Raw genomic sequence first — 27,304 nt, 5'->3', positions numbered from 1 at the left:
TAATTGTAGTGTCCTGGGGTCATGTGATCACCGTTTCCGACCTTTTGACAAGCAAAGTCAATGGGGAAACCAGATTCACTTAAGAACTGTGTTACTAACTTAACAACTGCAGTGATTCACTTAGCAGCTGTGGCAAGAAAGGTTGTAAAATGGGGCAAAGCCCACTTAACAACTGTCTCACTTAGCAACATAAATTTTGGGATCAATTGTGGTAATAAGTCGAGGACTATATGTAAACGAGCATGAAAAGACAGCAAATTTCCAATTTGCAAATATTTTAATTGTCCTTTCAAGAAAGAAGATAACATGACCCCTTGCAACATCAAATTCCACCCTGCAGATACATCCAGAATTGAAACATATGCTAAATTAATGAAACAGAATTTAGTAAGTAGAGATTCTTTAATAATTGAATTATTTTTCATTACCCATTGTTTTTTAAATTATCTTTTCTATTATGAAAAAGATTCTAAAGCAAATGGACTAGTATTCATATGAATAGTGCCTAAGAATTGAACCAGAAGAGGATTTCACTTTCTTTGTCTTAAATTCAGGATACTAAACAGAAAATGGTAAATAAAGAATCCCCCAAAATTTTATGAAATCTGGCTGCCTTCACCATCTGTTAAAATAGAACATTATCGCCATATTTTCTTAACAGGATAACTTATGTCAGGAAAGGAAGGGAGAATAAATCTACTAGTTCTTTTTGACATTTTAGCAGCTTGCAATATAAAATATTATAAAATAAAATAGGAGGAGGGGTTGTTCACCACCTTGGGGTTGCTTGTAAAAATAATAAAGGCGGGATACAATCAATCAAATAAATAAAAATATTAATGGTTCCAGGATACTACTTCTGAGTACATGTTGAAGTGCAATACTCTCCCTCCTACACATTTGGACAGATCCAGAAAAGGCTACTTTGGAATTCCCCACCATGCTACAAGGTACCATATGTTTCACACATCAACATTCCCATTTATCTTAGGGAGGTTGGACTATTATGTGTTCATTTCTTCCCTTTAGATCAGCATTTCCCAACTTCAGCAATTTTAAGATGTGTGAACTTCAACTGTCAGAATTCTCCGCTAACATGCTCTAGATAGTTTAAGCAATGTATACAGTGAATCAGTAAAATGGCAAGATTACAGAAACAAGGGTGAAAGATTTATATAATCTGAAGAGAAACCAGAGTATTATATGAACATCAATGTATGGAAACATAATTTATGAAGTTTTGTAAAAACATAATAAAAAGAAAAAAGAAACAAGGAAGACTAATTAACTGACACTAAATACAGACAAGATGGAAATAATAGGGATGTTAAATGCAGACAAAATATCAACAGTCTGGATAATTCATTCGTCTAAGTAAGTGAAATGTGGGCTAATATCTTTCACATGTGCTCCTCCAATATTCTGAAAAGTTAGGGCTTTACAGGAGTTGAAATCCAAAATATATGGAGGGCACCTAGGTTGCCAATTTTATTACTATCCCCACTCTCAGAATCAGAAATATTGTCTGAGACTATCCTTGGATCACTCCTGGCTTGAAGTATTTTTATAGCTTAGACTGAGCCAATAAGTATGAATTTATAGGACACAGGTAATCTTGCAATAATTACTCATCCTTTGGCAATCTCTAATTTGGTTTATTAAAACATGTTTTACATATATGTGTGGCTACTATAAATTAATCTTTTGGAAACTTCAGTCACTCCACACAAGGCAATTATATTGTTAATGGGAATTCATTAGTAGGATCTAATTATGATTGTTTTATTACAACCATTGACTATTAATTTTTTACTGCAATTAGCTTTAGAAATTCTAAGCATCTTACACAGTTCATAAATCTAGTTGCCACAATGTAGCATTCTGACAGATTTAAAATGTATACAAATTCATGAAGATTTATAAATGAGAGGTTTTATTTGAGGCATGGCTATAAATCTCAATTCTTCAGACATTCAATCCCGCATTCAGAAAATTTCTTATAACAGACATTTCTCAAACCCAACATGGTTAAGTATTTGCGTCACTGCTAGCAAGACAGAAGACATATTTGGGGGGGGGGGATCAACCTACTGCACTACAGTATACCAAAATCCTGCCTTATATGTAAGTCTGTTTTATAAACTGAAATACTATTTTTTATAGATAAATGGTAATTTGGATGTTTTGTTCATACTCTGGGTACTAGGAGATACTCAATGTTTATATAACAATTCCATCTAGACTGATAACTGTTGGTTTCCACCTCACCAGCTTCAGCTCTTATATGGTATTTTAAAAGATGGTTTAAAATTTCACAATCTGAAAAAGCAGATTTACAATTTGTTAGCTGTGTGTGACACCAAATGTAACATTTCCTCTGAGAGAACCAACAAGGGTAAATTATCCCCCCCCCCCCACCTTACCAACTAATATGTATCCTCAACGTTTGTTAAAAAAGAAACCACAAATTTTTGGACTAGATCCAGAGAGTAGACTTGGGATGAAGGAGAGGACAGTTGTGCTTTAGTGTAGTTATTTATATAAATTTTGTGACTGCCATTCAGCATTCATAGTCCAAAAGTAGAAGACAAACAATATGCATGTTCATTGTCCCCTGATCACAAACATGCTAGAAAGGTTTGGCTACCTATACTTGAAAACAAATAAACACATCACAAAAACTTTTGGCCAACATTTTTTTATTAATATATTTGTTTTTAGAAGGGTTGGAGTGGGGCTTTGAGAAGAAACATTTAAAGTCCTTAAGACTGCAAAACAACAATACATGACTGCCCTCTGCAGGCTAGCCATGGTCCTATATATAGGATTTGATTTTTTTTATTAAAAGTTTTTTTCCAGTTTTTACATTTAAGTTAATTACTAGAAACATATGTTGCGTTGATCAGTTTTTTGGCAAAAAAAAATTAACGTTATACTTCTAACACCTATTTACATTAACAATACACCTATTGTAATTATTCATACTAGTGCACATATAATTTTAATAGAAACAACGCAAGTAGTAAATACATTTTGTATTTTGATTTTGAAATACATTTTGATATACGTACTAGAATTTAAAAGCAATGTACTTCACTTAAATCAACTTCACTTTTAACTGAGAACAGCACTCAGTCACATATTATGTATATAAATATAATGACATACTTAGGATAGTTAGAAACATCCCCATGACTCATATCTAGGGGGCTTTAGGTTTTGAAAGTTTTTACTTTTCATCTTCAATAAGAACATGCCTTTGGAACATTAGTAAATTGGAACAAATACTTTAAATCCAGGTACAGCAATGTTTTTAGAAAGCAGCAGAAATACAGAGATTGTTTTTCATCTAGAAACAGTGAAGAAGGAAAAAAAAATCAAGCAGAAAATTAATCTCGTTTATGAAATATCCCAAGCCAAGCATATACATGAAGTCTTCTACTTCTTCACCTAACTTTCTGTAAGTCACCTAACCACTTAAAAAAAAAGACATAAACACTAAAAAATTACCTACCTGTCCCTTGGAACATCTAACGCTGTGTTATAGTCAGGTGGCCCTCCAGGCAGCATATTGAACAAGAGATGATTGGTGCCTCGATCCCAACTAAGATGATAAAGGAAATGAAAGAAAAATCTGAGTGCCACAAATCTGAGTGGTACTTGAATTTTGGACATAAAACAAAAACCAAAGCATAAAACAGCTAATTAAAATTAAAATATCCCAGCTATCTTTATTTGTCTGATTTCTACAGCAACTAATAATTAGTCTGTTTGCAATCTTATACAAAACTATTAAGAATCCAATTGAATTTATTCCTAGTGTATGAATGCAGTATCTTAGCTTTAATTATTAATATTTGGAAGAAAAAGACACTCAGTAATTAAGATTGAAAAATTCACTGTGATTCAACATCAAAACCTAACACAATATTTATATCCTGGCTGTCACATTTTCTCATAATCCCTCTTCTTGAATTTCTATTTTAGCTTTGGAAGTTATTGTAAGATTTCTGGAGGGAGGTACCGGGACAATTGTGCCAAAGCCTGAGCTACTTCCTTGATGCGCAGTGTGTTCTGGTTGAGAACATCAATGGATGGTACAAATAGACAAGCACGGTTGATGTCATCTGTGTAGAAGTCACTATCCGAAATAGCAGTTAATAGTTCATTGTATTCCTTGGAAATAGTGTGACTGACTGGCATGTTGTATTCATCCACATACTTCTTTAGGGAATAAATATAGACTTTGATCTTATTCTTTGGATTGAAGCCACAGCGATAAACATCAAAGCATGTGTGCATCCTGCAGCTAAGATCTCCCCGTTCTGGAATGGCACTGTCTGCAGGAATCTTGATTACAGGCACATCATGAATACTGCGTTTCTCAAGGGTCCATTCATTTGAGGATTCAATGGAATGAGGCCAAAACTGGAACATGCCAGTGGCAATTAACCCCAGTAGCACAACAGAAAATAGAGCAATGTAGTAGATGCGATGTTTGGTCTTCATTCTTGGGATGAGGGCTGGACCCCGAGTGTTGTACTTGACTGACGCACACATAATGAAAAAAAACCACCTTTCCACAAGCTTCTGTAGAATAGAACACATATGAAGAAAAAAAGGGAATATTTTATTATTAAACTAGTAAAACATATTTGCAGATAAAATAAAGACTACATAGATGTTTCTATTGTCCTCTCCAATTTCTGCTTTCTTTTTTTAAAAAGCACTTCTGATTTCGCTTTATATAACTATTTTTCTGGAACTCTTCCTCACATAATATCAGCTATGAAAACAGACAACAAAGCAAACAGGATATGCAACAACATGGAATTTACTGAATATATCCCCTAATAAAATATGCATCCCAAATTCAGATGACAATCTACTACTGTTTAGTTCTGTTTAGTCCCATATTATACTGGGCATATGAGGCTCCTATCTATAGGTTTAGGATTTTTTGCTAAAGCAGACCAAAAAAATAAGCCATTTTCTACCCTAAATAGGGAAACATAAATTATCAACAGAACACATACTAACTTAAGACCATTTCAAGTAATACACATGTATTTCAATGTGCAGTATTTGATGGCAAGATAGGCAGCATATAGATTTTAATAAATATTTCCTCAAAAACCCTTGAAACTACCACCTTAGAGTTAAAACAATACCACAAGAGTCATATTGTGGCATCTTTAAGCTTAGGGGCTTCTGTGGGTTCTCTATAGATACAGTATATAGAATGTAGTCCTATAGCACAACAAACTATATACCATCAAAAATTGTAGAATAATTATTTTAAACATATTATAAATGGAGAGTCAAGGCTAATATATAGCAATCTTGTCAACGCTACATTGCAAATGTATGTCCAAGCTAAAGTTTGAGTCAACAACAATCTGCTTAAATGTATAATTTCAACAAACATTATTCATACAGCTATAGTGAACTAAAAATAGTTTTGTACTATAAAAGCCATTTCAGTTAAATTTAATTGAAACAGAAGATAGCTTCCCAAATGACCAGGATGATTTATTATTTTACATTACAAAATTTGTATTCCTCTTATTCAGAGACTCTACACAGCTCATAAATTATCAGTTTATAATCTAAAACAATATGTTAATACAAGGATAAATCTGTTATTTCCCCCCGAAGGAATAGTTCTAAGACTGGGAATCATCTAGCTTTCTTATTCACTTTGATTGGAGCCTGGGTGAAAGCTATACAACACAATCAAGGACATGATTTTTTTTTTAACAGGAAAGTGTATAGCATTGCTTTTTTCAAGGAAGTGGGAACTAGTCCTTCATTCAAAGAATTATAACTCAAATCCATCCAGATAACCTCTTCTCTGTGTGAAAGAACAGCCAAGAGGCATATAGATCGACATGTGGTACTTGATTTACGATGACAATTGAGCCCTAAATTTCTGTTGCTAAGCAAGGCAGTCGTTAAGTTTTTTCCCCATTTTACAACCTTTTTTGCCAGAGTTGTTAAGTGAATCATGTGGTCATTAAATTGAATTTGGTTTCCCCCATTGACTTTGCTTGTCAGAAACATCTGGGAAGGTTACAAATGGTGATCATGTGATCTCAGGACAGTACAACTATCAAAAATATATGCCACTTGCCAGAATCCAAATTTGATCACGTGACCATAGGGCTGTTTAATGATAATAAATGTGAAAAATGATCAAGTCAATTTTTTCAGTGCCGTTATAACTTTGAACAGCAACTGAATGAATGGTTAAAAGGACTACTTGTAGATCACAGGAGGTGGAGCTCATACTGCAGAGTACCTTATTCACATTCTCAGACTTCACAATTATTGCATCCGAAACAGTCCTAAGCTGCATTAACAGAGAGGTAAAATCAGGATCGCATGAAGTGTTAATACCACTTTATAGTGCCTTGGTAAGCCCATGCTTGGAATATTGCATCCAGTTTTGGTCAACACTATATAAAAATGGTGTTGAGTCTCTAGAAAGAGTGAAGAGAAAAGCAACAATGATGATTAGAAGACTGGAAGTTAAAACACATGAAGAATGGTTACAGGAATTGGGTATGTCTAATTTGATGAAAAGAGGGACTTGGGGTGACATGATAGCAATGTTCCAATATTTAATAGCTACCACAAAGAAGAGAGCGTCAACCTATTTTCCAAAGCACTTGAAGCACAAGAAGCAATGGAAGGAAACTAATCAAGAAGAGAAGCAACTTAGAATTAAGGAGAAATTTCCTGACAGTTAGAATAATTAATCAATGGAAAAAAATTGCCTCCAGGAATTGTATATGTTCCAACCCTGGAGGTTTTTAAGAAGATCTGGACAACTGTTTGTCTGAAAAGGGTTCCCTGTTTGAGCAGGAGATTTGACTAGAAGACACTTCCAACTCTGTTATTCTATAAGCCTACAGGTAGCATACTGTACATGTTATGGAGTTACTATGGCTGTTGGGTGAAACTCAATTTACAGAGATGAAAAGGGAAGATTTAAGGAATTTGCACACAGTGCAGTATACCACTAAATAACTGGATATAAAATTGGAAAGGATAAGGACATTTGGAAAAGTTTTAGCCACTTAAATTTTAGCCATTTAAATTAAGAAAAACAAATTGTTTTAGTTTTAGGTAAGAAATAGAGTCCCAACTTATAAATATTTTTCGGGCTTCATTTATGTGAAAACTGTTTTTTCCAAGTATAAGTTGTACACATGTTGAATTTATCTGTTTAAAGCAGAATATCAATATAATTAAGTAATATTTTCCCAAAGTATATATAAGCAAAAGTTTGACTTGTGATTCTCATTTGAATTGTAAAAGTAGTTACAGAAATATTATATTACACAAATCTTTCCAATATGATGCATGAAAATTTATACTTAAAAACAGGTACTAGATGACAAAGTGACCTTCAAATACAAAATGGCAACGCAGAAGAACTGGATGAGTATATCGTATGGGGAACATTTTGTATAATATATTTAGGGGCTGAAACAGATGTCTTCTTTAAATAATTCAAGTAATAAAATTAACTCACAAACCATTACATTTTCCCAGCTATATTTCTATTTATGTCATTTAAAATTTCAATAATGGTTTGCAATAAAATGAAAGCTTAGGATTTTTTTTTTCACTTTGAGAGTCTTGCCATTTTTTAAAATTAGGAAATATTCATGCTTTGAATTAAGACTTTCTAATTATACTCAATTAAATATGCTGTAATTACTTGTGGTAAACTCTATTCTCTTCCCAAGAATTTTCATTTTACCACACATTGGGGGAAAAGAAGAACTATTTAGATTGTTCCAGCAACCATCAAATTTTTATTGCAGACACAGGCCAGAACTATGTGTAATCCCCCCAAAAAGACAATGAAAATAAAATTTAAGTAAGATTTATGTAAAATCATATACATAAATGAGAAATATGTTCTAAGAAAAGCCTAAAAGACATTTGCTACTCAGCTTCCGAGAAAAGATGATTTCAAACTTTGTTAAAAGTGTTTTTTCTAAAAATGTGTTAAATGATCATAATATGCATCCATTAATAAGGGGCTCCATAAATAACTAGTACATTTTTATCTATTTCTTTCAAAAAAAGAAACAATTCCATGCATGATACATTCGGAAATTTCTAAACCACCCATAACTTCAACATATCTGAAGTAAAATGACTGAATATAGTTGCTTGTGCTAATAAATAACTTTAAATCATATTTTTAGCTACCTTATGCCTTTTAAAAACATTTTTGCAGTCTGTTATCAAATGAATTATAAAACAGAATCATGTTGGTTAATATCATACAGAATTTCTCCAAAAAAACTCCTTGATCTTGTCAATATTTTCTTCATGAAGACATATAGTGCCTACTGACAATATACTGCCACTATAAATCTTAACATATTAATGAAACTAATCTCCCTTCTCTCATTCACATAGTAGAATAGCAGGTTTCATATTAAGATCAAATATTCGAGACAAATTTTAATTTGCTAAGAAATATTTTCTTCCACCAAGTATACTGTCATGACACTACTTAATCATCTATATACTATTTGATAGAAGAAAAGATTTTTCTTCTACAGCAGTAAATTCACAAATGAGTACTAATCCATATATAGTTGATTGCATAGTTCCACAGCAGTAGAATTCTGCATCAACCAAATTATAGTGATTATCAACCACACTATAGTATTGTGAAAGAATTTTAGTGTTGTTAAAACTGTTACACAAATTTCAATATCAGCAAAGTGGAGAAATCGACTGAAACTCGATCAGTGACTGCTTCTACAATTTCCAGTACCAGATATACTTAGAATGAAGGATTTGCATATCCATGCTTCACTATAAGTCACTTATAGTTTTGCTGGCATATCATGCTTCACTATAAGTCACTGTTTTTCAATCTCCACAACTTTCAAGAGGTGTGGACTTCAATTCCCAGAATTCCCCAATTAGCTATGCTGACTGAAGAATTCTGGAAGTCCACCTGTCCTAAATTTGCAAAGTTGAGTAACACTGCTAGAAGTAATTTAGCCACTGTCTACCAAATTAACTCAATGTTCTGGTTCATAGACTTCATTATAACTAGTCACCCAGAATTGGTCCACAGAACATGTTAGGATAATGCAAGCACAGAAACATTCAAGGATTTCAGATCTTAATCTGGAAATTTAAGATGAAAGTGGTAGGAACCATGGATGGGAGGAGTGGAACAATTGGGATTTGTTAGAACAAGCACATTTGGCACAAACTTACATACTCAAGACTTCACCTTCAAACCCTCAACACTAAGTTATTTAAATTCAATAGCTGGATTCACACAACAAGCTAAACCACAACTATAAACTTTCAATGACAAGGGCTAAACTACACCAAGCACAATACTATAAAATTTAGCATGCTGTATTAGCCAGGCCACCACTTTAAGCCAGGGGTCTTCAAACTTGAGAGCTTTAAGACTTGTGGACTTCAATTCCCAGAATCCCTCCTCCAGTCATGTTAGCTCAGGAATTCTGAGAGTTGAAGTCCACAAGTCTCAAACTTGGCAAGTTTGAAGAACCTTGTCTTAAACCACAATATGGTCAGGTTTTGCTTAGCATGTTAAACAAAGCCATTAATTTGTTAACAATATTTATCAGTGGCATGTTGCACAAATAAAGCTAATTTTTTTTAAAAGGCAACTGACACAAATTCTGGCTGGCTTTATTCATCTTTATTAGTTTTTTTCTACCTTCTTGCTCAAGCTCAAACTCTTGCTAGGATTCAAATGGAGTTCTTATACTCTTTGCTAATCAACCGTTGCCGAGGTTTTGTAGCTTTGGTTTATTCTAGGATTGGAGGCTTCACTACCCAGAAGGTGCATTTCTGAACTGACTTTTATCCTTTTGGACAGAGAAGCAAGTAGTAGTGGCTGGAGGAAGGAAACGGCGAGATGGGTGAAGGCAGGGCAGAGATCAAGTATTTTAAAACAGCCATTCTGTGTCACAAGGAAAGCCGACATCGTGCAGGGCGGTTTCGGGGTCTGGAAGGAGGAGAGCCTTTCACCTCTCGCTGCCCATGGGGTACCTGACGCCCCGCTCTTGCCTACCCCAGACCTCTCTCCCAACCTCTGAGAAACCGCGTTGGGAGCACTCTCCGCAAAAGCCAGGCTCACCTCACCTGCGGACCTTCCGCCCGACGGAGGCTCGGCGGAGGGGACCGCGATGGTCAGACGCTCCCCGCGACCCCTCCGTCTTCGCCTGCCGCGGCCAACGTTTCCTGCTTCCGGTTGAGCATGACGTTATTTCCTGCGCGCATTCAGTTCCCAGTGAGAGGCTGCGTCTCGAGCCGTGGAAGTCGGCTAGCTAGCCTCTTTTTAAGTTCTCGACCAGGCGTCTCTCACCTTGGCAACGTTAAGACTTGTGAACTTCAACTCCCAGAATTCCTCAGCCAGGCTTTCCTTTGCTGGCTGAGGAATTCTGGGAGTTGAAGTCCACAAGTCTTAAAGTTGCCAAGGTGGGAGACCCCTGGTCTAGACTGCAAAGGGTGGAGAGGGAAATGTTACCGGATCAGAGACTTTTCCCGTCCTTGCAACTACCCAGCCACGAGCCCTCAGAGGTCGCTACTGAAAGAGGGCTAGCGCTACATTTGGGGGATGTGTGTGTGTTTACACAAGCAGTTGTCTTTAATAGTCCCGGTATTTGGAATATTTGCCGCAGAAAGTACAATTGCACTTCGTTTGTAGAGATTCTCTATCATCCAGGTCATGGTTGTCCCAAGGTGCTTTTTCTGGAGGCAACTGGACTTTCTTCTTGTTTGTTTTTCCTTTGAAGACGTTTCGCTTCTCATCCAAGAAGCTGCTTCAGTTCTGACAGGATAGTGGAGAATGGAAGGATTAGGACAACCATGACCTGGATGACTGAGAATCTATACATACTTTTGCTATACAATTTGGGATTGAACACCTCGACTGGTGTGGAAATAGGAATGGCTTTCCAGAGGAAAAATAAATTGCAGACTACAGGAATCAGGAGCACTACTCAGGTGACCTGAGGACACAGATAAACCTCCAAGTGCTTCAAGGACCCTCTAACTAAGGATGCAAATGACCAGCTGTCTGCAAGGAATATAAATCCTTCCATTCCCCACTATCCTGTCAGAGCTGAAGAAGCTTCTTGGATGAAGCTTTTTTTCCATATTCAATGGGAAAAAAACAAGAAAGTCCAGTTTCCTCCTTAAAAGGCACCTTTGGGACAATTGCACTTCGTGTACACACAAGCAGTTATCACGTCATATGGATTACTCTTCCTGACCACATGTGGCCTGATTCCTGCTTGTGTATACACAAATTTCAATTGTACTTTTGACAGCAAATGTTCCACATACCGGGACTACAAAAATAAAGATGTGATTTTGAGTTTAGTGATCATCTATTCTAGAAGAGTCAAAAATCTTATCTGACCTGGAATTTGTACTATGTAGGGCTCTACAGGTGAAAAATAGTAGGAAGATTAGGACAGCTTGTGTATGATCAGTAAATATTAGAACCTATATTAAAGTCACAGAAGAAGCAGAATTTTTATATAAGGTTTATATTTCTTGGTATCATGAGGTGTGATGTATACATTGGCATTATACCATATATACATTTGTAGGTGGCTTGAACAGTTTTTATCTTCAGTTGTAATCTGAGCAATATATATCATGTTTATTGCATGAACAAAAAAAATATTAATTAGCTATATGCTTCATTGTGGTCATAAAGAACAGTAATAGTACATAATATATGCAGCTTAAACAGTAAGGTAGAGCTTGCAGGATGGAAGAAAATGTGACTTTCTCTTTTTAATCACGCAGTGTCTTAAATCAATTGGCATCTATAGAGGCAATACATTCAGTTTTTGTAATAGGTAAATGAAACATTTATACAATGTTTCCACATTCAGCTCATGTTCATCATTGCTGTGCAACCCAGTCCAATCTGATGCTTTATTTCTGTGCTGTATTCACTGCAGCTACTTGAAGAAAAGTTATACAAAATTCAGCTAATTTAAGAAGATAACAACTTACCAGTATTGTTGTGGGGAAAATAGGAAGCAGGAATATTGGATATATTTGCTGCCTTGAATTGACCAATATTTTTTAAAAGGTGGGATAAAAATATGGCTAATTATTATTCTTATAATTAGTCACACAGCCAGATGTTTAGAGTGGATTTGACATTTTTATCCACCTATTGAATCTTTCTGAAGGACCTGACAAGCAGATGTTCGATGATATTAATGTTATTGTTCCAAGTAAAGCTGCCTTTTGCAGTTGACCAATGGTAATTTTGTCAAGGCAAATGGTGTTCAAGTGATGCTTCTATTGTTTTGAGATTACATCCAAGGCACCTACTACTGTTGATATTATCTTTGCGTTCTTTTGCCATAGTTGTTCTATTTTCAAGTCTTTGTATTTTATGATATATGCCAATATAATAGTTTTAGACAAATCTATAAAGTGGCACCTTTAGTATTGTAATCCTGCCCAGACCTCAAAAAGATGTTTAAGAATTGTAAAAGTTATAGGAAAGGAACTAAGATTAAGTAACATTTCTATAAAGAAAGGTTATAGTAGAGGCATTAATCCTCACCTTTACCTAATAGTACTAAGTAAGTGGGCATGATGTAAATTTATATATGAGAATTATGTATATAGAATTGAACACTTGGCTAAGAAAAAGAAGAGTCTTCCCTCTAGTACAATTCAGGCTTTCAGAACTTCCTTAAAAATGCCTTTTTAACCATATCTTCACAGTAAGACAAGTATTACAATAGCAAACACGGGATTTGTAGAGCCAAGAACTGCAAGTGTGCAGTCAGATTGCAGAGCTCTTGTGTTACTGCTTTAAACAAGCAACAGAGACATAACATATTCTAATAATTCACAACTTCCATTCATTCTGTTTGTGTTAAATATGCATGATGTCTCATTTACATGTGTTACGTTATGCGTTATAACAACTGAACCGCGCAGGCCCAGTCACACACACAGAAGCCCTGCCTACCTGCGGGACTACATCTACCGCATATGTGGTGATTGGTCAGCCTGAACTAAGAGGGGAGAGGTGTTAAATATGCATGATGCCTCATTTACATGTGTTACATTATATGCAGAGTCCACTCAGACTCCACTCATTGGTCCAGCCACTGGCGGGAAATTGAATCCCTGTCAGTGGCTGAAGTGTTGGACAGCACTGGCTATATAAGCTGGTGCTGCCGCAGTTTGCTTGCTGTTCTCCGGATTCTGGATTTGAAATAAAGAGTTCCCATACACTCAGGAGTCCGGCTCCTTCCTTATCGGTGCCCACATAACACTGGCAACGAGGTTGGGATTCTGAGGAAGACAAGGGACCTTGTGGACACCATGGTCATTTTCCAGCTGAATCACGAATGTGACCGTTCCAACAGTAAACCACAATGGCCCACCGACTATTATCAATCCTATTTGAGCTGACCAAGGAGAAGTAGTCATCGTACATGGGGAGATTCAACCTAAATCTGGAGGTGAATGGGATGCAGACAGCCTCCGACATAAAGAAGAAGGCTTTCTTGTTAACATATTGTGACTCGAAACTCTATGAACTAGCTGAAGTCCTCGTTGTGGATGAACTGTTGAATGTCTCCTGGGATGAACTACAGTGAGCCTTGAAGGGACATTTTGACCCTACCCCATCGTACCTGGCGAACCTGCATGACTTTTACATCAGGAGCCAAAAAGAGGGGGAGAGCATAAACAATTTCATGCCCGCATTGAGGAGGCTATCAAAGAACTGCAAATTCACAAACACTGAGGACATGATCCAGGACCGATTAGTCCTTGGCCTCAGGAACTTAACCTTACAGAAGAGACTGCTTGCAAGGGAGGAAGTCTCATTTAAGGAGGCCCTGGAAGAAGCAAAAGCCACAGAAATCTCAGACTACTCCGCGACCCGAATCAAGGGCAGCAGCAAGGTGCATGCCACCCATGCCGAGAGGAGGACACCGTGAAGCCCATCCCGCTCTGGAAGTAGCGACAGCAAGAAAGAAGATGTCCACCAGATGAAATCCAACAAACCCATACCAACAACTGCCTGTGGATGCAGCCACCATTGAAGCCCAAATGATCGTGACCCACAGGCGCGCTTTCAAATGCAACCAGCTGCAATTTGGAGTTAGCATAGTCCCTGGCCTATCCCAAAGCATCATGGAAAGGCTATTACACAAACTACCAGGAGCCGTCCTCTATTTTGACGATGTAATAATCTCCGTTGAAAGCAGACCCCAGCTAATGAAGAGGGTCCAAGCAGTACTAGAACAATTTCAAGAAGCGGGATTAAAGCTCAAAAGGGATAAATGCTACATTGCCGTACCACAAATAGAATTATTGGGGTTCTTAATCGATAGGTCAGGCATCTGACCCAGAGACAGCAATCTGAAGGCGATTAGGGAAGCTCCCACCCCACAGAGCAAAGCTGAACTTCAAGCCTTCTTCGGTTTACTAAATTTTTATAATATATTTCTGCCGCAGAAGGCGACCATAGCAGAACCGCTTCATAGACTGCTGAACAAAAATATAACCTGGAATTGGGGGGGGGCAAGACACCGCGTTCACCAAAATAAAAGACATCCTAACATTTGACACAGTTCTGATGCAATGTAGCGAGACCCTACCTCTGCAGCTCACCTGCGATGAATCATCCTATGGCATAGGGGCAGTACTGAGCCACAGGTTACTGAATGGGAAGGAAGCCCCCATAGCCTACTATTCTAAGACCTTGTCAAAAGCCGATAGGAACTACGGCCAAATAGACAAAGAAGCCCTCACTGCCATAGCCAGAGTAAAACATTTCCACGAATACCTCTATGGTAGACACTTCAAGTTGGTCACCAACCACGAGCCGCTGCTTGGCATTCTCTCAGGGAATAAGCCAACACCCAATATCTTATCACCAAGAAGGCTAAGATGGACAGTTTTCCTGGCAGCCTATAACTACAGCCTACTCCACAGACCAGGGAAGGAAATCCCACATGCTGAGCACTCAACAGATGCCCTCTGCCAGACCTAGTGGAAGACCCAGCTCCAGCAACTTCCATATTCCTCGCAGAAAGCCTCGAGCCAGGCCTACTGACGGCAGCAGACATCGCAAGACTCACCACTAAGGATAAAACATTGGCGCGAGTTTTGAACTGGGCATGGAGGGGCTGGCCGGACAAGACGGAAGGGGAGGAATTTACGCCATTTAGAAATAGACAATTAGAACTGTCAGCCTTAAAGGGTTGCCTGTTATGGGGAGATAGGGTGATTGTACCTCAGCTGTTAAGAAAAAGGATTTTGGGATTGCTACATTAAGGGCACCCCGGGATAGTAAAAATGAAGGCCCTAGCAAGAAGCTACATCTGGTGGCCAGGAATAGACAAAGACATTGAGACCTGGATTGCTGCATGCCCACCTTGTCAGGAGTCCTGACCTGCCCCCCCTCAGCACACCCCCTTAAGTGGGAAAAACCTTCAGCACCATGGGGTCGCATACACATAGACTTTTCAGGACCCTGCCAGGGCCAGACATTTCTAATTGTAGTTGACGCCTACTCTTAAGTGGTTGGAGGTGATCATCATGAAATCCACAACAATCAAGGCAACAATCAGAGCATTGCGGAAATTTTTTTCACCCACGGTTTACCCGATGTGCTGGTTTTGGACAATGGCCCATAATTCACAGCACAACAATTCAAAAGTTTCCTCGCCCAACTTGGGATCCAGCATGCCCTATCGGCACCGGGACACCCAGCCATGAATGGGCAAGTGGAGAGAATGGACTAAAGAAATACTAAAAAAATTAGGCCCCGGCAATTGTCAAGAAAGAATTCACAAAATGCTGCTAATACAACTCATAACACCAAGTGCAGCAACAAACAGAAGCTGAGCAGAAATGCTCAGAAATGCCGACCAGGAAATTGAGGTCTGTCCTGGACAGGGTCCACTCCAACTACACAAATAACATCTCTCTAGACTCCATGGGAAAGTGCAGAACATTTTCACCAGGAGACACAGTGGGTGCACACAACTACATGGGAGGGGCAACCTGGGTCCCGGCAAAAGTAATCAAAAGTACCGGACCCAGATCATACAGGCTGGAGGTAGAAGGGGGAAAACTATGGAACAGGCACATAGACCAACTGTGAGGGTGCATAACTCAATCCACACATGAAGCCGAACAACGCAACGTACCTCCGACAACAACTAGACCCAGGGAGTTAGAAACCCCACCAAGGCCCCTAGTAGCAAACTCAAACCCAAACCGGATAGCAGAGAGCTTACCTGGAGTTGAAGAAGTCCAGCGTAGTACTTTGGAGGCCTCTAGCTCAACAGAAACTGCCGTGCCCCCAGGAACCTTTGAGGCATTTCCAAGGGCAGAGTCTGGAGCAGCGGTGGACCCGTACGCTCAGGCCACCGCCTCAGGAACAACTGAACCACACAGGCCCAGTCACACACACAGAAGCCCTGCCTACCTGTGGGACTAGATCTGTTGCATAAGTGGTGATTGGTCAGCCTGAACTAAGAGGGGAGAGGTGTTAAATATGATTGATGCCTCATTTACATGCAGAGTGGAGTCTGATGTCAGACTCCACTCATTGGTCCAGCCACTGGTGGGAAATTGAATCCCTGTCAGTGGCTGAAGTGTTGGACAGCACTGGCTATATAAGCCGGCGCTGCCGCAGTTTGCTTGCTGTTCTCCGGATTCTGGATTTGAAATAAAGACTTCCCATACACTCTGGGGTCCATCTCCTTCCTTATCAGTGCCCACATAACACTCTGGTCTACAATTTTCTGGCCTTTTCCCTAACATTAAGACTCTGTTATGTATTTTTAGAAACAATGTCTCTGTCTTTCAATTTTCAAAATTTATTGCTATTTCCAGTGTCTCACATTTCAGCTGTATTGTCTTATCCATCACAGTAATAAACTCTCAGCCAATGAACTTGAAATAAAAATAAGGATTCAGGGCTATCATTTTGTCCACATTTCAAAGACATCATTTTTGAAGCTTGATCTCTTAACAGTAGAGGGCAGTGCTGTTCCACTGAAATCTAAAACTGTACAGTACATGATATGCTTGATGAAAGAGAAACCTGGCCAGTGAGGCTTTGCAGGTACTGAAGAGGGCCATCCAAAGCTAAGTCGATCAATCAGCATGCCCTTCTGTGGTAACAGAAGGAGGCACATAAATTTCTCTTGCTTCTCAGGATCTCACTACTGATTAGAACTCTTTGGTTTGTTTTTTTCCTAATTATTTCCAAGTATGAAAAATAGAAAATAAAAAAATTATATCCTGGTATAGTAAAGGGTAGAATAGAATAGAAGCATGGGAGAAAATAACAGAGTTTACTTACAGTAGCCATGTGATCTTTATTAAAATATCCATTTTGTATAATTTTTCTTAGTTTTGCTCTAGAATTTTCTTTTATAAAACAACAAAGATTTTTTTTATCTTTATGAACGTTTTTCAAATATGTTCACTGTCCTTTAGTTTTTTTTCCAAGAAAACATGGTCACCCTAACCTATACAGAGGCACTCCAAGCCCAACAGAGTTTGCTAAGCAAATAGAATGTGGCAAATTGAAGTATCTTGTCATTTAATTTGTGACGGCATACAAAGCAGCATTTTTTGGTGTTTTTTAAGGGATTTTCTTCAGAATCCTCATGGATAAATCAGCTGGAGAGGAGGAAAATCTCCTGGTGAAGCAATCTTGAATACAGAAAAGCAGTTTATAAAGAAATGTTTAATGATGATCCCAGAAAAGCTTTTTTGGTTGTACTTCAATATCTGTGTCTTTATTGTTTTTGGCTAGTAAGAGAAATCATTATGCCCAGTTTATCAACTGAAAGCTAATGAGTAAATCCTTCACAATTGTGGATGATACGATATGTAAATACTTTAATTAATAAATATATCCCCAATATACGATTATTAACCTTCCTTACATTTTAATTTTTTTTTTCAAAAGTAAAATCATGTACCACTGAAATCTAGAAAACTATTTAAAATAGCATTTATACACATATTTACAAGATTTGGGGGATACGGCATTCAATGGCAAATATTCTGGGTAGCAAAATGGCAGAGTTGGGGAAATCCTAAAATTTTCAATATACAATTAACTCAGTGGAACGGGGGACGAGCGGTCTGCCACCTCCAAGTGGTGTCCCCTGGATGCGCGAAGCCGTCAAACGCTGACCGTAACTGAGAGCAGACCCTCCGACGACAGGCCCACGCGACAGGCCGGCTGGAGTACTCAAATGCCGCATCAACATGATGGAAACGTCCACTACAAACACACCGTCCAATGCTACCGCGTTCGGGGAACCGCACGGGCGCAGGAGACCATTGGCCTGCGCCAAAAATCAACGAAATGGTCCACGCGAAAGCACGGCCGTGTGAAAAACGCAAGCGGGGAACAGAGGACTGCCAGGCGCTCAAGGTGGCCACCTGGAACGTGGATTCGCTGACTGGACGCCGACCGAGATCGTCAGGGCCATGCGGGACAGGAAGCTGGACATCTGCTGCCTCCAGGAAACTTCGCTGGAAGGGCAACAAGGCTACGACTATAGACGGCTACAAGATCATATACACCAGCTGTAAGGAAAACCGCGGGCGGTGTAGCTGTGGTTGTCAGTCCAAGCTGGCAAAGTTCCGTCGCAGAAGTTAAGCGCCTCACAGAACGACTGATGATAATCGTCGTGGCGACCGAGAGGCAGCGCCTACACATCTTGTCCGCCTACGCCCCTCAGACCGGATGTCATGAGGAGGAGAAGGATACCTTCTGGGAACTGCTCGACATCCAACTCAGGCAGATCCCACACGAAGAACGACATCATCATCTCGGGCGACCTGAATGGTCATGTAGGGCGGGACAAAAGCGGACACCAGTGCCACGGTGGGCACGGCACAGGCGATACGAATGAGAATGGCCAGAGGATCCTGGACTTTGCCGACTCCCATGATATGACCATCACGAATACCTGCTTCATTAGGCGAGAATCTCAACTCCTCACCTACCATAGCAGAAACGGGAGCCACCACACACAGATCGACTACATCATCGTACGACGAAGAGCCGCTAAAACGTGCTCAACGCCAAGGCGTACCACGAATCGAGCAGTCAGCACAGGGCGCTGATGGCGAAGATCAGGATCAGCAAGCCCAAGACCAGGATTGACAAAGAAATGCAGACCAGCCACGAATCAAGTGGTGGAACCAGAAGAAGATGGCGGGACCCCTCATCAAACCGGAGCAGTTCCCGCAGATGGTCGACGGGCCACAGGAAGCGTGGTCCATGCTGAAGAGCACTGTTCACACTGCCGGCTGCCAACAGCTTGGTTGCACCAAGCCAGGACGGAGACGCATCGAACGAGATACATGGCTCTGGACACCAGAAGTACAAGATGCCGTACACCTGAAGAAACGGCTCTACAAGGCCTTTCTTCAGGACAAGACCAGCGAGAAGCTCATGCGAATACAAGGCGGCCAAAAAGGCAGCCAAGAAAGCAGTAGCGACAGCCAGAAGCTCCCACTACGATGACATCTACGAGAAGCTGAACACGCGAGAAGGCGAGAATGAGATCTACCGCCTAGCCAAAAGCAGACACAGGAAGACCCTGGACATTGACCAGTTTCATGGGATCAACGACGAAAGGGGAAATTTGATCGTCAACCCCAGAGATGCTGCGGAGAGGTGGCGGCAATACTTCGAGAAGATCTCCACCGAGGAGTTCCCACACCCACGAACCCCGCGAGGTGACCCAGTTGAAGGCCCAGTCTCAGGCATTTATGCCAGCGAGGCGCCGACGCCATCAAGGCCATGAAAACGGTAAGGCAACAGGACCAGGCGACATCCCTGCCGACTTCTGGAAAAAGGCACTACCGGGCTCGGCATTGTGGCTGTGCGAGCTGTTCAACAACATCGTCTCCACGGGAAAAGTGCCACACGACTGGTACCGCAGCACCACTGTTCCGATCTGGAAGGGAAAGGGCAGCCCAGCGGACTGCTCCAACTACAGACCGGTCAGGTTACTGTCACACACTATGAAGATCTTTGAACGCGTCCTTGATAAGCGCGATTCGGGACACCGTCGACATCAGCGTCAACCAGGCTGGATTCATCAAGAACTGCGGCACCACCGACGCCATCTTCGGTGTGCGGATGCTGATGGAGGCTCACAGAGAGAAGAAAATCCCGCTCCACACCGCCTTCCTAGACTTGAAAAGGCCTTCGACCGAGTCCCGCACGATCTCATCTGGTACGCACTGCGAGCCACGGCGTGCCTGAGCTGCTCACAATGGGTCCAACTCCTATACAGATGTCACAAAAGCCGTGTAAAAGCGGCGCTGGGATATCAGAGGAGTTTAATATTACCGTCGGCGTACACCAGGGCTCTGCTCTCTCACCACTGCTGTTCATTCTGGTGATGGACACAATTACACACGACCTGTACACGCCCGCCCCATGGACGCTGCTCTACGCCGATGATGTGTTCCTGGCCAACCTGTGCAAGGCTGAACTAGAGCACCGAGTCCAACAGTGGCACGACCGCCTCGAGCAGTTCGGGCCCGGCTGAACCTAAAGAAGTCCGAATACCTGACCATTGACAATGAAATGACAGGCTCCATCCACGTGAGCGGGCAGGAGCTACCGCGCGCCTCCACCTTCAAGTACCTGGGAACTACTCTTGGGGAAGAAGGCCTACTACAAACTGAGGTGGCAGCCAGGATCAATGCAGCGTGGGACAAATGGAAGTCCGTCACGGGCGTCCTCTGTGACAAGAAGATGCCGATGCGCCTGAAGGCGAAAATCTATAACTCTGTGGTGCGCCCGTGGCCATATACGGCGCAGAGTGCTGGCCGGCGACCAAAGAAGTCGAAAGCAGACTCAGATAATGGAGATGCGAATGCTCCGATGGTCGGTAGGCCTCACCCTACTCGATCGCGTCAGGAGCGAAGAAGTGCGTAGAGCGGTTCAACGTCGTGCCCATCCCCACGGTCATGAGGCAGTCCCGGCTCACGATGGTTCGGCCACGTGAGGCGCGCCAAGGAAGAATCCATCATCAAATCTGTAATGAAGGTGACTGTCGGAGGAGCGAGACCGCGTGGTAGACCTAAACAACGCTGGATGGACACGATCAAGGCCGATCTAGAGATCGCGAGAAGGCAGACCCGACACACGTGGCAGACAGAGAGGTGTGGAAGCAGTACTCAAGGACATTAGCGGACCTCGCCCGAGCGCGAGACAAACGCTGAAGAAAAAGAAGAAGAAGAATTAACTCAGTGGAACAGTCCTTGAGTTCTATGATTAACCTGGACAGTTTAGGCATAGTCGCAAGGCATCTCTCTTTATGGATATACAGATTAGGGGGAGTTAGGCATACCTAAATTTACATCAGATTACAGTCTTCCTTGTTTTTTGCTTGAAATAACCCCAAATTGGGAAATACTGTCATGTATGCATTCATTGGATCAAATTAGCATGACTGAATTATCTGAAGGCTGTAAACCAAAATGTAAGTAACTTTTGCTCTTGAAATCCCTTTGATACAGGAATTTCAAAAACACAAAAACAAACCTTAAGTGCAAGCCTTAAATAATTGAAGAAAGAAACCCCCCAAACAGCCCTACTCCTTTGTGGCCTTAGACTCCCTCAAAATAATAGTAATGTCTCTTGGCCATGGAAATGTTGCTTATCTTTTCAGTAAACAATGGGATGGTTGTATGCATTTAACTTGTTTTTTTCAATTTTTCATGAATACCCATTCACGCAATATTTTGTTTACAATTTAGCAAAAGCAAGAGCCCTTTAGACTTCTATACCACTTCAGAGTGCTTTACAGCCCTCTCTAAGCGGTTTTACAGAGTCAGCATATTGCCCCCAACAATCTGGGTCCTCATTTTACCTACCTCAGAAGAATGGAAGGTTGAGTCAACCGTGAGCCTGGTGAGATTTGATCTGCCAAACTGCTGGCAGCCAGCCAGTGATCAGCAGAAGTAGCCTGCAGTACTGCATTCTAACCACTGCGCCACCACGGCTCATTTACTTTTTATTAAATTTGCTGCCCATCTTGCTGCATTGATGGAGTTAATGTGGTGACTTTTAATTGAATTAGATTTATTCTGTTGAATGCAAAGGAACTTATTTCCAAAGAAGCTTGTGGTGAACCAATTGCTTTGCTCAGCTGGCCATGTGTTCTCTTTCCCAAATCTGTTATGGAAAACAAGTGCTTGTCTCTGGGAATGTGTGTGTTCATGCTGCCCTACTGTATTGCTCATTTTAATCTTATATCCAGTTATTTAAGGGAGCATGCTCTTACTGACTATCCTCTCACTGTGGAAGATGATATTATTGCATAGCTAAAGCAATCTCTGTATTTAGTACAATATCATATCACTTCTGGAATGATGTTAAGAGAGTTAAATTAAGTGTCTATGAGATATAGGTCATGACAGCTTATAGGCCATGACAGCTGAACGTGCGGATCACTATGAAATCTACACAGTGCTATGTTAGTAAACTGAAAAGGTAAAGGTTTCCCCTGTTGTGTCCGATTCTAGCGGGCAATGCTCAGCTCTGTTTCTTAGCCAAGGAAGCCAGCATTGTCCAAAGATGCTTCAGTGATCATGTGGCCAGTATTGCTATATGCCAGGGCGCATGGAACACTGTTGTGTTCTCTTGTGTTGAACTTAATTTCTGGTGACTACATAAATACATACATCATTTTCTTTGCAACAGTACAGAAGTGATTTGCCTTGTACCTTTGGAGATTTTTTTTAAATTATTTCTTTGCTTTTCATGCCAGCCTACAACCTACTTCCACATGGTCTCCAAGTAATAACCTACATCTAATCTAGGGTGTGACTTAATCAACTGCATCAGATTAATTCCAAAAGCAACAATTGAATCTTGATAGAAATCAGTGCACTTAAGACTACCTGAACTGATGTAGAAAAAAACCTAAAGTAAGGTGCTGATTAGTGCTGGCATGAGACATCACCAAGAAATTTAAGGGCTGTAGGCTAGACTGGGAATTTAAAAAAAAAATCTGAGAAGAAAGCAATGATGAATGTCTGCATGAAATCTGTAGGAGCCACACACAATTCAAAGGAGATTTTTCATTCAACTGCATGCTTATCGAGATAGAATAGGACTTTTATACCAGATAAAATTACTAAAGAATGTAAATTCAGTAAATACTGCTTTCTGTGGCATTTCAGTCTGAGGACATCTTTTAAAAATATGAGCATGTACCTTTTCTTGTCTCTGCAGAAGAGACCTTGTTTGTATTCTCATAGTACAGCCAAGGCAGGCAGGTTTGCAGCAAACCAGTTTATTTTTAGATTCTGCCTTGCCATTTATATCCTGCAAAATTATTCACCAGCCTCAGTTGACAGGCTATTTATTTGTATAAATACGTCAGAGCAGGGCTTTCCTCCCTCCCCAGTTTTGATCTTTCATGTGCAGCATAAGGCAGATGGGAATTAATTTTAGATTACAAGTGAAGAATTTTCAGCTGGAAACCAATTACTCTCTTGCTGTTCATTCATATTCTACAACCAACACATTCCTGCTTCCTGATGCTCTATAATATTTATTATACAAAGCTGGTACCGGAGGGGACTGCAAAATGACAACAGAGCTTAGCTGGGACTCCTAGCTAGTTATCAGTGGAGATAGATTGACAGCGATAATGTATAGTTCAAGGAAATACTACACTGCTCAAAAAAATAAAGGGAACACTTAAACAACACAATGTAACTCCAAGTCAATCACACTTCTGTGAAATCAAACTGTCCACTTAGGTAGCAATACTGATTGACAATCAATTTCACATGCTGTTGTGCAAATGGAAGAGACAAGATGTGGAAAGCATAGGCAGTTAGCAAGACATTCCCAATAAAGGAGTAGTTCTGCAGGTGGTGACCACAGACCACTTCTCAGGTCCTATGTTTTCTGGCTGATGGTTTGGTCACTTTTGAATGCTGGCGGTGCTGTCACTCTAGTGGTAGCATGAGACGGAGTCTACAACCCACACAAGTGGCTCAGGTAGTGCAGCTCATCCAGGATGGCACTTCAATGCGAGCTGTGGCAAGAAGGTTTGCTGTGTCTGTCAGTGTAGTGTCCAGAGCATGGAGGCGCTACCAGGAGACAGGCCAGTACATCAGGAGACGTGGAGGAAGCCGTAGGAGGGCAACAACCCAGTATCAGGACCGCTACCTCCGCCTTTATGAAAGGAGGGACAGGAGCAGCACTGCCAGAGCCCTGCAAAAGGACATTTGGCATTTGCCATAGAACACCAAGATTGGCAAATTTGCCACTGGTGCCCTGTGCTCTTCACAGATGAAAGCAGGTTCACACTGAGCACGTGACAGATGTGACAGGGTCTGGGGACGCCATAGAGAATGTTTTGCTGCCTGCAACATCCTCCAGTATGACCGGTTTGGCAGTGGGTCAGTAATGGTGTGGGGTGGCATTTCTTTAGGGGGCCACACAGCCCTCCGTGTGCTCGCCAGAGGTAGCCTGACTGACATTAGGTACTGAGGTGAGATCCTCAGACCCCTTGTGAGACCATATGCTGGTGCAGTTGGCTCTGGGTTCCTCCTAATGCAAGACAATGCTAGACCTCATGTGGCTTGAGTGTGTCAGCAGTTCCTGCAAGACGAAGGCATTGATGCTATGGACTGGCCTGCCCGTTCCCCAGACCTGAATCCAATTGAGCACATCTGGGACATCATGTCTCACTCCATTCACCAACGCCACATTGCACCACAGACTGTCCAGGAGTTGGGAGAGTCCAGGTGAGAGAGGAGATCCCTCAGGAGACCATCCGCCACCTCATCAGGAGCATGCCCAGGCATTGTAGGGAGGTCATACAGGCACGTGGAGGCCACACATACAACTGAGCCTCATTTTGACTTGTTTTAAGGACATTACATCAAAGTTGGCTCAGCCTGTAGTGTTTTTTTCCACTTTAATTTTGAGTGTAACTCCAAATCCAGACACCCATGGGTTGCTAAATTTGATTTCCATTGATAATTTTTGTGTGATTTTGTTGTCAGCACATTCAACTGTGTAATGAACAAAGTATTTAATAAGAATATTTCATTCATTCAGATCTAGGATGTCTTATTTTTGTGTTCCCTTTATTGTTTTGAGCAGTGTATTTTCAAACCATTCCTTTGAAGGATACATTGAATTTATGGTCATTTCCACACCATCTTCATCTTGAGTCTGAGATGAGTTGCTTATTGTTTATTGAGGGAAAGTCTTCACAATTGAGACTCCATTTTGATTCCAGCCTGGCACAAAGACATGGCGAAGCAAGAGCCAGTTTAAAGCCTGCTTTGAGATCAACTCTCCCTTCCATCCCCAAGATTCTGTGCCTCCCTTCAGCTTCTTTAACTGATGAAGGAACAGAAAATTACCAAACAGTCATGGGGGGGGGGGGAGTGGTGGATGGGGGGTCAGGGAATATCAACTTATGGATGCCTTCCCTGAGACTGATATTACCTCTACCCATAGACCTTTTTTTTTTCTCATCTCATTGCTGCTTTCCCCTTTATTGCGTTGTCCTGATCCTCTGTGATTGCTGGAGAGCATGGCCACTACTTCCAACGTCAATCCTTGGATGGACCTACTTGACTTGGGTCTAACTTGCTTCTCTTAATTGGAGCCAGTCACTGTATTTCTTGGTAGAAAACCAATATCCAAGCTTGGTGGGGAGTGAAGCAGGAGCAAAAGGAGATTCCTTTATTCCTTGACACACACACACACCCCAATAGCAGCAGCAGCAACCATGTAAGGCAGGGATGGCAAACTCAAGGCCCATGAGTCGGATCCAGCCCGTGGGGTGCTTAAATCTGGGCCACGGGGCCGGCTTGGAAATAGCAAAGGATGGGCCTGTGGTGCCTCTGGCAGCCAAAAGGGGCCACAGGGGGGCACGTGCAGTCCCCCACACCTTGTTTTTAGCCTGGATGGCTTCCTGCTGCATCATGCCCCATTTTGGTCAGCAAAGTGCTGCAGGCCGTCTCGGCCAAAAATGGGTGCAGGGAGCCGTGTGCAATGTTAATTTTATCTAATATGCAAGTATTGTACTTGTAAGGGCCACCAAGTCACAGTTAGCAACCATTCTATACCTTTGACCCAGTATCATCAAATACCAATGAGAGTGAAATACTCAAATGTTTTTGTTTTCTAAAATGACAATTTAAACGGTCGGATTTGATTCCCAATACTTCTTTAGAAAACCTTGTGAATACTTTTATGGACTTGGCATTGGTTTGATGCAATATATTCTAAGTAGGAAACAATGAAGAAATGTTTGTTAGCACAGCTAATCACAGTATCCATCTTGAACTCATCACACATATTCTGCATCTTGTTCAGAAGAGGAAAATAAAGGTCATGAGGAGGTCATGGCTAGCTGTCATGCGTGCATGCCCTTCTGCACATTCAGAATCTGCTGAAGAACAGCAGGGAATATACAGAACAGCTAAAAATAGCAATTGCTTCCTACAGCATGGGATTGTTATGCTTTGTTTTGCTCATGTCCTTTACTATGAATAAATGTTCCCTGCAGCTTAGGACCCAAAAAGGTTTTGAAAAACACAAACTACTGAAAAAAAAATCTGGACCTTATAAACTAGGGAGATATTATATCTTTATTGTTTTGTCAAAAATAGCCTGTACCCATAATGAACTTTTTTGGTTATGGCCATAATAAATAACTCTCTGTTCAAATGTGCAACCCAACAGGATAAAGTCCAATCAATCTGCCTGCAAAGCATGTTTTACTGCTATGGAAAAATTCAGGGAATTGCTAACTAGCAGGTAATTAATCTATATACTATGCTTGAGTCACAAGTTGCAAAGGACCCTTGCTCATGACCTAACTTTAGAAAGATTAATAGTTGGGGAGTTGGGTTGGGAGGTCAGAAGTCTTAGGTGACACAATGGAGAGAGGTCAGGGATGGAGAAGCAGTGAACAGAGCAATTATATAAGGAAAGAGCAGTGGAGGAGAAAAAATTAGACAAGAGAGTTTGGGAAGTGGAAGGGTATGAATCGAGAACTTTGGAGATGTCAAGAGAGAGCAGAAAATACTGGAAAAGACAGTTATAATAATGATGAATTAAAAAATGGGCTGGGAATGATGGTCAGAACATTCTGGAGGATTCAGAGCGCCCAGCAATAAAAAGCAAATTCCTTGGAAGTTGCATTGTGGTGAAAGAAAAACATGAAGAGTGTTCATGCTG

General features: G+C 40.9%; 1 protein-coding gene across 4 annotated transcripts in view; it reads right to left on the bottom strand.

The window, feature by feature from the left end:
• Positions 1-10,281, bottom strand: part of EXT2 (exostosin glycosyltransferase 2) — a 67,733-nt gene extending 57,452 nt beyond the window's left edge. The window contains exons 1-4 of one of the 4 annotated variants that reach the window (XM_087921393.1): positions 10,160-10,281; positions 6,302-6,482; positions 4,025-4,590; positions 3,515-3,604 (exon numbers count right to left, since the gene is read on the bottom strand). In XM_087921393.1, coding sequence (XP_087777519.1) covers positions 3,515-3,604; positions 4,025-4,590; positions 6,302-6,358 — 713 coding nt within the window. In that variant the 5' untranslated portion in view covers positions 6,359-6,482; positions 10,160-10,281. The remainder of the gene's footprint in view (positions 1-3,514; positions 3,605-4,024; positions 4,591-6,301; positions 6,483-10,159) is intronic. The other 3 variants (XM_087921394.1, XM_087921395.1, XM_026707421.2) reach the window with 3 other exon arrangements.
• Between the last annotated feature and the right edge of the window lie 17,023 nt (positions 10,282-27,304).

This window comes from Pseudonaja textilis, chromosome 1 (genome assembly GCF_049901715.1).
Source record: "Pseudonaja textilis isolate UNSWEBS1 chromosome 1, rPseTex1.2, whole genome shotgun sequence".
Classification (NCBI taxonomy): domain Eukaryota; kingdom Metazoa; phylum Chordata; class Lepidosauria; order Squamata; family Elapidae; genus Pseudonaja; species Pseudonaja textilis.
This window is presented reverse-complemented; position numbering and strand designations above follow the sequence as displayed.